The 11,480-nt window shown below is 35.6% G+C and overlaps 1 protein-coding gene across 2 annotated transcripts in view; it reads left to right on the forward strand.

The window, feature by feature from the left end:
* The window catches only part of NELL1 (neural EGFL like 1), a 914,558-nt gene extending 904,390 nt beyond the window's left edge, over positions 1-10,168 (forward strand). For both annotated transcript variants that reach the window (XM_019037681.4, XM_019037682.4), the window contains 3 exons: positions 5,469-5,645; positions 7,891-8,115; positions 9,689-10,168. In XM_019037681.4, coding sequence (XP_018893226.3) covers positions 5,469-5,645; positions 7,891-8,115; positions 9,689-9,739 — 453 coding nt within the window. In that variant the 3' untranslated portion in view covers positions 9,740-10,168. The remainder of the gene's footprint in view (positions 1-5,468; positions 5,646-7,890; positions 8,116-9,688) is intronic.
* Positions 10,169-11,480: the final 1,312 nt, after the last annotated feature.

Consider the following 11,480-nt stretch of genomic DNA (forward strand, 5'->3'; position numbering starts at 1 on the left):
GTAAAGGAACAGGGCGTCTCTTTCTATTTCCCTGACTCTTTCCCCTGTGGTAGTGTTCAAAACCCTGCTTTGACCTTGCAGGATTTTGCAGGGGGTTACACCATGCTACCTCCCCATCTGACTGGGTGATGTTGTTTCTCCATCAATGATTTTGAAGCTTTGCACCAGAATCACCTGCAGGGCTTGTGAAACTTTGATCACTGGCTCTACCCTCAGTATTTTCTGGTTCAGTAGATCTGGGGTGGGGTGCAAGAATTTGCATTTTTCAGTAGTTCCCAGGAGATGGTAATGCTGCTGGTTTGAGGACTGCCACTTTGAAAACTTTTCCCCCAAGAATACTTCTGATATCACTTTATCTAAAATTAGTTTTTCCTATCCCCTAGCCTCCTCACGATACAAAAGGTGCATCACAGTGGAAAATCGTTGTTATGAAGGTTCAGGTTAGGGATAAGTTTCTGTTTTGTTATTAGTTTTCTACATGGAAAAGGAATTTCCCTCTCTGGGCTTGGTTTCCTCTTCATTAAAATGAGATAACTGGATAAAATGACTGCTAAATGTGTTTCTACCCCAGGTGTTAGGACTAAGAGACCAGTTTGTGGGCTGTGACCTGAAGGCAAAATTAATACTTTGTAAAAAGATTGGAAATCCCAGCTCAATTTGTGTGTGAGAAAGTAGAATAGGCGCGTCTAGATTACCAACCCTAATTTCATAGTCTATATCAGGCATCAGCAAGGTTTTTTTCTTTAAAGGGCCATGTTGTAAATATTTCATGTTTTGTAGACCATAAAGCTTCTGTCCCAAATACTCAATTCTGCCATTGCAGTGTGAAAAAGACCCACAGAGAAAATGTAAATGAACAAGGGAACTTGTGTTCCAATAACACTTCATTTACAAAAACAGGCATCAGGTTGAATTTGTACCGTGGGCATCAGTTTTCCAACCCAAAGTTTATATTACTGTTTTACAGAAATAATCTGACCTACGTCCACCTTCTTGATTTAAAAGTTTCAAAACTCTATGGCAGAAAAAAAATGAGTGATATTATGTAATCTGGAGTAAATATATCAGTATTTACTGATATATTGACTGAAATACTGAAATATTACTGAAATACTGACTATTCCATATTAAAATTTGTAATTAATAGCAAAAAACCTATAATATTTTTATGGCATAAGAAAAAATGTATTTTTTACCAGATAGGAAACTTTATTTCCCTGCTTTTTAAAATTCAGAAGCAATTTAAATATTAGAATAATTATTAATTGCTTATCATTGAACTTGCAGTATAAAATTGCATCAAAACAGCTTCTGTGGCAGAAGATTGCAAAAATACATCTTTGGCATATAAGTAGGGATTGTTCAAACCACCCAAGTTGGGATAGAAATCAAGCTCTGGAAAGAGCCTCAAAGATCTCTGATAAGAGGATTACTTATCATCATTGAGCTCCATACTCTCCCCAAATTTAGTTTCTAGTGTGATTGTGCTCTGTGAGCTGATGTTTTATAATGGCATTCTCATTGTATTAATGGAGTCACCTGTGACATTTTCATTATTAAAAATGACTTTCTTGACAGTTACCCTGTAATTCAAAGGCAAAGTGAACATTGCCATTGTTCTGAAACACGTTAGAAGCTAAGAGGGGCCTATTTGGCATTTTCACATAATTGATGAGATATGAAATTGGTTTATTTTGCACTAACCCTGGAGGCTATCCATTTATTCTTATTCATTCTTTTAATCAGCACATGGGAAGAAAACTGACATTCTTATTGAGTCTCATAGCCTGTTGTGCAGCAACTTTTTCTGAAAGAATTTATCCTTTTGTTTGATGCCAGCCACAGACACAGCCATGCTGGTTCCTAAGGCATGATCCTTCTACACTTGGGAAGAGTGATAGTGTGCCATTGGAAGCTGAGCTGATCAAATGGTTTTATGTTGTAGCTATCATTACTTTGCTTAGTTTTTGTTGGTTAAAATAAGTCTTCAGGGAGTCATTTGGGGCCATGGTGACACAAGCAAAATATATTACTGAGTTAAAATAATGGTATATGAGCTGTAAACCAAAGGCCTATTTTTGGGAAATTCCTAGGATCAGGACACTTCCTTGTCCTGACTAGCTGGATTCTCTGATTCAATTCACTTGCTAAAATATAGAGTCTCTTGCTTTCTCTCTACATACACATGTTTGCATACACATGCAAATGTATATGTGTGTGTATAATCTTTCATCTCTTGATATTTTTGGAACACTATGATTTGTCATTTGTATAGTAAAAGAGCCAATGCACATGATACATTTTTCAACCTGTTGTTATATATGTAGCTCGCATGTCTCCTTTCCATTCTCCTTAAAGAATATAAAGCTTTTAAGGTTTCCACTTTAGCTGACACAAAACATCTCAGCAAGTCCTGTCTGATTATTCAGCGTTGTTGTGGATAAAGTAGATAAAGACCCTGAGGGCAAGTCCATCAAGTTTTCAGATGTCATTAAGCTGTGAAGGAGGGTGAGCTACAGTAAATGACAGAAATAACTTTTGCAAAGCATTGTGACAGGAAGAAGAGATGAAATAGATCTAACAATATGAAATGCAACAGAGATAAACATCAAGTTGTATACTTGTTGCCCCTAAACAGCCAACTGCACAAGATGAGATAGGGCTTAATGAGGTTTTAGTCTTCATTAAGCTCAATATTAGCCAACACTATGGCATAGTCAAAGAAGTAAATACAGTCATGCATCACTTAATGACAGGGATACATTCTAAGAAATGAGTCATTAGGCTTTTTCATCACTGTGTCAACATCATAGAGTATATTTAAACAAACCTAGATGGAATAGCTTGCTACACACCTAGGCTACTTGGTATAGTCTATTGCTTCTAGGCTATAAACCTGGACAGCATGATACTATACTTAGTATTGTAGGCAATTGTAACACAGTGGTGAGTATTTGTATATCCAAACATAGAAAAGGTACAATAACAATACATATAAAAGACAAAAAATGGTATACCTGTATAGAACACTTACCATGAATGGAGCTTACGGGACTAGCAGTTATGGTAGGTGAGTCAGTGAGTGAATGTTGGGTGCATGTGAAGGCCTAGGATATTACTGTGCACTTCTGTACCTTTATGAACCTTGTATACTTAGGCTACACTAAATTTTGAAAAAGAATTTTTTTCTTCAATAAATTAACCTTAGCTTATTGTAACTTTTTTACTTTATAAACTTTTTAATTTTTGTAACTTTTTGACTCTTGTGTAATAACACTTAGTTTAAAACACAAACACATTGTACAGCAGTACAAAATACTTTCTTTATATTCTTATTCTATAAGCTTTTTCTAATTTTTTAAAACTTATTAAACATTTTTTTCAAACTGGCACACAAAAACACACCTTAACCTAGGTCTCCACAGGGTCAGGATTATCAATATCACTGTCTTTCACCTCCATATTTTCCTCCATGTCTTGTCCCACTTGAAGGTCTTCAGGGACAATAACACGCACAGAGCTATCATCTCTTATGATAACAATGCCTTCTTCTGGAATACCTCCTGAGGACTTGCCTGAGGTTGTTTTAGTTATCTCTTTTTTTATATAAGTAGGAAGAATACATTCTAAAATAATGATTACAAAAGATAGTATACTAAATACATAAACCAGTAACCTAGCCATTTATTGTCATTATCAAGCAGTATGTACTATAAATGACTGTAGGTGTATATTTTTATACAACTGGCAGCTCAGTAGGCTTGTTTATACAGGCATCATTACAAACACATGCATGAGTAATACAGTGCATTACATAATGGCTGCGATGTCACTAGGTGACAGGAATTTTTCAGCTTCATTAAAATTATATAGGACCACCTTTGTATGTGTAGTATGTCAGTGACCAAAATTTCATTGTGTGGCACATGACTTTATTGAAAAAAGCCTGCATTAAAGAAACTACAACACTTAAAACAAGGTGAGCATTAAATTCAATTCACTCTTTCTTCAAAGACCATTGCTGAATAATTCTAGTTAGTTCTCTCTCAGCTACCTCATTTGAGAAATAGAGAGATACATTCGTATTCCACAAATTATCAGGATTAAATGTGATCATGCATGTAAATGCCTCTGCACAATGTATGACACAAGATAAGTATTAAATGCATGGTAGAATATGATGATGATGATGATGATGATGATGATGATGATATACTTAAAACTGTTGAAAGAGAAGGCAACTATGACAGTGAAAGGATTATAAATGATGGGGACTGGTCAAGAAGTTAGAGGTGTTTACCCAGAGATGAAACATCTCAGTGAATACATAAGAGCTGTCTTCTAAAAACTGAAGAATTGAAACATGACAAAGTGTTTGGAGTTCTGTTATTACTGAAGGTATGGATTCGAGTCAATGGATAGAAGTAATGAGAAGTCTGATTTTTTACATTATAACATGTACAGAGATGCACACTGAATTCTCTCCATAGTGGTGAATTCAAGACTGAGAGCCTCAAGCACTTCAACTTTTGAATATGGCTGCTATAAAGAGGATTCGACTGTAGGTCAGGAGGCTTGGTTATATGTTCTTTAAGGTAACTTGCAGCCCTGAGACTCTTTGGTTTTTAAAAATATTCAGCAAATTAGTTATAAGCATGAATGGTGATGACAGGTCTTACCTTAAATTTTCAGCAATGAAGAACATTGTTTAAGAAATTACTGTAAGCAACAGACATAAAAAAAAAGACATGCTACAAAATGTTTACTCTTACTGCTTAAGTGCTGCTGACTTTCAATTTTTTATAGCTATAATACTTCAAAAATTGTACTGTGCTTACAATATGGGGAACTGCCATAAGGTGGAAAGAGGCACCTGATTATACCCCCCTGTAGTACACAACTTTAAGGCGATCTTGCCGAAGAATATTTTGAGACCATAACAATTGGTGGTGCTGCTTGGAGAACCACTACCTAACTATGGCATCTTGCATAAGTGGTTTAGCCTCTCTGGGTCTAAGTTAATTCTTCTGTATAAAGGGCATAATCAGACTTCCTTTCACAGTTGGGACAGGGATAGAGTTAGATGAATGTATTTGAATATGTTAAGTGGTAGCATGGAAATACAGGAGCATGATTTTCCACTCAAATGACTTATTGATCATATATGCATTTTTAGCTGCTTACTTATAATTCTTACTTAGAAATACGATTTTTAAGAACCTCTTTGAAAAAGATTTTCAAAAAACATGTTGACTTTTTGTTAAACTTAAAAATGTTCCTATTTTTATTTTTTCTGCTCTGCAAGCAAAATCAGGGAAAGAAAGGGTGTGTTTGTGTGTGTGCTTCGGTTTTGAACAGAATGAGAGGTGGCCAGGGGGTGACTAAAAGTCCAAGAAGTTCATTTCTCATAGTGTAGCTGTCCATCATGTCCTAAATGATGAAACCTCCTTAACTTCATTTCTAAACAGGATGGCAAGATATTCTGCCGACGGACAGCTTGTGATTGCCAGAATCCAAGTGCTGACCTATTCTGTTGCCCAGAATGTGACACCAGAGTCACAAGTCAATGTTTAGACCAAAATGGTCACAAGCTGTATCGAAGTGGAGACAATTGGACCCATAGCTGTCAGCAGTGTCGGTGTCTGGTATGTTGGCTTCCTTTACAGGGTGTTGAGCCTTTACTCTGAAAGAGGTTACAAATTCAGTTGTCTGTGGGACCTGGTTCCCCATTTTTCATAATACTATACAGGGAGCTCTGTGGGGCCTGTGGCTAAGGGTCATGTTCTCTTCCTAAGGATATTGAGGTTGTATTTGAAATACTGTACAAAGTAAAAAGCACATATTTATGGGACAGATTTGACCCAAACAATGACAGTTTACAGCTATTACTAAAAAGAAATCAAGATCAAGAAAAATCTCTGCAAGAAAGGAAGCTTTCAAAACCTTGACTAGTGCTTGTAGTCCTGACAGAGCTAAATCTTTCATTTCTGTGCCATGCCCCTTAAAGATTTCAATATAAGAGGTAACAAAACATAGTAGAAATATCAGAGATTTAATCATAGAGACCTAGAATCTAAATGTGGTCCTCCCACATGCTAGCTTAAAATGATTACCTTGGGCAAGTCCTAGCATTTTACTGACTATTCTGTCCCTCAAGTGGACACAGGTATGTGAGTACATCTGAGGGAAAGAATGGGCTGTTATGAAGATTACAAGATATGTAAGAAGGACAAATACAGTGCTTGGCTCAGAGAAGGTACTTAGCGTATGGTAGTAACTATTGTTAATACTTCCTACCTTGAAAAATCTTTTCAGATACTGCATGTGTAAAAAGAAAAAAATGAAGGTTGTTATAAATATTAATATAGGGCTACTAATGGTATAATTAGATTTGAGAAAGTCCAGAGAAAAGGCTTAATTTCTTGACCTGGTTCTTTCAGTTTCAAATTATATCATAAAGATTTCTAGCAATGGGAAGACTTCTAGGACACATTGTCATGGAATGTGATGTCCCATATGTAAAGTCACAACTATGGAACATTCTGAGCTGATTGGTAGTGGAAACTATTAGCTGTGTGTCCGTAATTTAACATTTGCTGACATGAATGATTCTCCTTTTATGGGTACTGTATGAAAACAAGTATTCAGATAAATTATGCTCTAAATTTCCATCAGATTTTTTTAAATCTTCAGGTGAATGTGCAGATAATCTTAACAGAATATGTCTTTCTTAATCACTCCTATGACTGAGAAGCATGACTCAGATAAATAAAAATTGTAGTCATTTTTTTAAAACTCCCACCCAAGGACAAAAAAGTCAATACAACTGTAGAATTAGTTTCCCTATGAGACTGGCAAATTGCGTTTCTTTTCCAAGAAGCTAATCATCAGGCATCCAGAAAAATTGGTATTAATTTGATGCATGAAATTTTCATAGATAGAATTTCAAAAGTATATCCTCTTCCATCCTAGCCCCTAAGATGAATATTTCGCAGGAAAACTGAAGCTGTTAAACACATAACTTATGAATTACTTGAGAATACTGTGGGTCATACTTAATAAATATTCAAGACTTTTCATGTGCCAGACTTTGTATGATGTAACAGTGAGCAAGATAGACATGGCCTATACCTACACAAAGCCCATAGTTTTATGAAGATGACTGAACAATTAAACAAGTTACCATATATTATAAGGTATTATGCCATAGATTATAATTCATGATAGCAGAGAAAGAGGATGCATAGTGAAATAGTTTTATTGTGGGCAGCTCAATGAAGCCACAGATGCCAGATGTTGAGACACACAAAAGCTCCATTTGAACTGCAATCTAGAAAGTTCAGTGGTCATATGTTATATTCAAAACCATTCTGAAATGGTTCTCTTGACATTGCCCAATCTTAACTTTAAATTTGATTGAAATATTACAGTGATTCAGGTTCTGCTTTTGAACTTAAGAGAAATTAATTGCTCTTTATATACTAGACAGTACCTTATAATTTATTTATTAGCCTTTATTGACCAAAACTGTGCTAAACATGACAGAGAGAAAGTAACAAGCCCAAAGTCTGAAAGCTCCAAACTTAATGTGGAATTGTACTAATTATGATATAAGTATCATGTTAAAATAATTATAGGCTGTGCTTGGCACACAAAGAAGCTCACCTAGCTCTTTCTATGTCCTGCAGTACAGATGGTCAGCAAAAGCATTCTGAAAGAAGTGAGACCTGTAGTAGGTCTTCAAGGAGGAAGTGTATTTTATCCTCAATGGTGTCAACTAGAAACATTCAGTGATGAGAATTACTGTGCTCTCTTTCCACTTCTATGGCTTTGGGAATAAAATTATGCATAGGAACAATAATGAGACATTTTTTTGCTTTTCCTCTACAGGAAGGAGAGGTAGATTGCTGGCCACTCACTTGCCCCAACTTGAGCTGTGAGTATACAGCTATCTTAGAAGGGGAATGTTGTCCCCGCTGTGTCAGTGACCCCTGCCTAGCTGATAACATCACCTATGACATCAGAAAAACTTGCCTGGACAGCTATGGTGTTTCCAGGCTTAGTGGCTCAGTGTGGACGATGGCTGGATCTCCCTGCACAACCTGTAAATGCAAGGTAATTGGATGTTCTGCGGATATTGAAGCCTTGAACAATTGCCAGAGAACATTTGCAGAAGGTCCACTCCTGATGTTTCTGAATACACAGGTTCAGTGGACATGGTGGAAACTCTGGCATACATTTACTTCTCATAGGAATTTAATATGTATGAATATTATCATAACTGCACCTTGTAAAAAGGCAAATTCCAGATGAGCATGAAATAAAAGAATTGTTCCTGCCTTTGAACTACATAATTTTGACAACTGATTCTTGGCTTAATTATGACCCATTTAGGCTCTTTTGACCTGCATATTAAATAAAAAGAAAAGAAAGAAAGGTAAAGAACAAGGAAGGGAAGTAGAAAGAAAAGAAGGAAGGGAGGGAGGGAAAGAGGGAGGGAGGAAGGAAACCAGTCAACTTCCTTTCATCCTGGGAAAGTTTCTAAGTTCTTTTATTAAACTGTCAATGTTAGGGGAAAAAAGTCTTCTCAAGTTGTTTTGCTTCGTTTGATTATCAGAGTGCCTAAGGTGGGGACCTGCAGCTCTTGCTACAGCATTTCATTAACAGTGATTATTTCCCTGTCTTTTTGGAGGGGTTTTCATGAGACATCCTCATGTGTCATTAAGATTAAAAAACTGACCATTCTCTCCCTTCAAAGCTCATGAAGAGCCGGAGTGGTAGCTGATTTGGAACAATCATTAGTTAGTGTCAAATCTCTGCCAAAACATCTGTTTAAGATTCCCATGATTAAACATGTTAAAACTAGGAGCCTACTTGGTCCCATCAAACCCTGGCTCAGCTTCAAGCATCAGTGGAAGCTTCCCAGCTTGCCTCTTTAAGCTGTTATAAATGTAGATTTTTTTTTCTGGGAAAGTATCATCTTAAGATGTAGCCCCAGTAGAAAAAGGATACTATCAGACCTCATATAGAAAAAGGTCCATGGTCCCATCTGTACCTTCAGTCCCAGAGAACTAAATGACCAGGACACAGGGAGACCTCTGTTACTTATTTGATAATTATGTGGAATTATAAAGGTATATTTATATTAGTACATAAAATTTTTAATGAATTTATAAGTATTTATATACCTAAGTATGCACTATCCCCTTCATAGTCACCATGAGAGATTTTATGCAAACCTTACTGGACCCTATCTTGGACTTGCCTGCAGATTGTTGGGGGTACTTTCAAATAGCTCCTTAAATGACAAATTGCTATCTTTTAGGGATTTATTTTTGGAAAGAATCTCGCTTGGAGTAAGTACAGCAAACAGGTCATGTGAAAAGTTCAAAATCCCAGGGAGGCCTCCCAAGCGGGGATTGAGTGCAGGTGATGCGTGAAATTGAACTGCTAGCAGAATCCCAGTGAGCAGTACCCTGGAGGGTCTGTCAGTCCTTCCTTTCTTTCTACTCTTTCTCTAGTTTTTTTCCTAGCATTTTTTTCTAGTAGCATTTTTTTCTAGTCATTTTTTATAGCCTTCTTGAAGTTTGTCTCAAAATGCTGAAAGTTGTTTTGAGTATAAAAATTGCAGACTGCTAATTTATATTCCATGTCTCAACTGGCTAACACATGTTTCTTTGATGTACAGAATGGAAGAGTCTGTTGTTCTGTGGATTTTGAGTGTCTTCAAAATAATTGAAGTATTTACAATGGACTCAACGCAGAAGAATGGACAAAATGACCATCCAACGTGATTAAGGATAGGAATTGGTAGTTTGGTTTTTTTGTTTGTTTTGTTTTTTTAACCACAGATAATTGCCAAAGTTTCCACCTGAGGACGGTGTTTGGAGGTTGGCTTTTGGACCTACCACTTTGCTCATTCTTGCTAACCTAGTCTAGGTGACCTACAGTGCCGTGCATTTAAGTCAATGGTTGTTAAAAGAAGTTGCCTGTATTGTAAATCATGTTTCCCTTATCAGATCATTTGCAAATACATTTAAATGATCTCATGGTAAATGTTGATGTATTTTTTTGTTTATTTTGTGTACTAACATAATAGAGACTCAGCTCCTTTTATTTATTTTGTTGATTTATGGATCAAATTCTAAAATAAAGTTGCCTGTTGTGACTTTTGTCCCATCTACTGCATACTTAGTGCTGAGATCCCTGTAAAATGTTTTGATGAAAATATGTATGTAGAGTCCAATCGCATTATACACACATTTCAAAGTGCTGAACCTTCTTAAATGCCTATTCATTCAGCTTAAACAGGCTGAAGCCAAGTATGACAAAGAGGGGAAGGACCAAAAACATAATCAATCAAAGAATAATTTTAAAGAGAACTCTTGTCTCTCTTGCAAAAATAAAAAAATAAAAAAACAAAAAATTTAACCTGCAATTTAGAAGCAGCAATGTTTAAAGCTTTTCTTGGCTTTGAAAGCAAAATTACCTTTGTGTCAGATTTATGTAGTAGTTGATCCTTTATAAAGCATCCCAGTTAGTTACTAATAAAGTTATAATCATAGTACATGTCAGAAGTATTGTCCCTATATTACAGAAGAAGTGTGAATTAAGGAGTTCCAGTCAACTAATTTGTTGATTTACAGTGTGTTGGGATTGGTAATCAAGTCTCCTAATTCCTGTTCATGCTTTTTTCTACTAAACTACATTGCCTCTCATATACATGAAGGAGACACCTTTAAGAAAATCTATTTGTATGCTCAGAAGTTATTTTAGAACAGTGAATGTTTCCACTTGAGCCAATACCATATTTTTAAGAATTGGCAGTTACTAAGTTTTACAAAATGAATAAATGCTCAAATGACATTATATCTGAGCTGAGAATTCAAGCTTGGTTGTAGTTTCAGGTAAATCACATCTCAGTGGTTTGTGATACCCACAGCTCTTAAATTCATCATTACTCTGAATTAAGTTGGTTTTTGGATTCTCATTCACTCCACAACTTAAAAAAAGACCTGACTAGTTAAGTCAGTCCTGCTAAAAAAATTTAAATATCAAATTTTAGCCAAATTATTAATTTAAAATTACATGCTTAGACAACTATTATTCATTGGTATTTGTCCAGTGGAAATGATACCCAATTTTTTTTTGTGAAGATGAAGTTCATTACATAAAATCAATTTTATGTATTGAATTATGATAACAGCAGTTTAAATACTACATTTGACAAAGACTAATATGGTAAATTGGAACACATCTATGTTTTAATTCCCTAAATGAAACCTTGAAGAGAATTTTAATAATATTTTTGGAAAAATTTACAACAATTAAAAAAAATCTTTTCAATTTTTGTTGGAAAAAACAAAGACATTTACAAGAATTATTTGTGACTGAATATGTCAGGGATTGGTGAACTATGACCTCGTGTTAAATCTCATTATTAATAGCATAAAAGCATTGTGATTCAGTGGAATGTGAGG

This window comes from Gorilla gorilla, chromosome 9 (genome assembly GCF_029281585.2).
Source record: "Gorilla gorilla gorilla isolate KB3781 chromosome 9, NHGRI_mGorGor1-v2.1_pri, whole genome shotgun sequence".
NCBI classification, from domain to species: domain Eukaryota; kingdom Metazoa; phylum Chordata; class Mammalia; order Primates; family Hominidae; genus Gorilla; species Gorilla gorilla.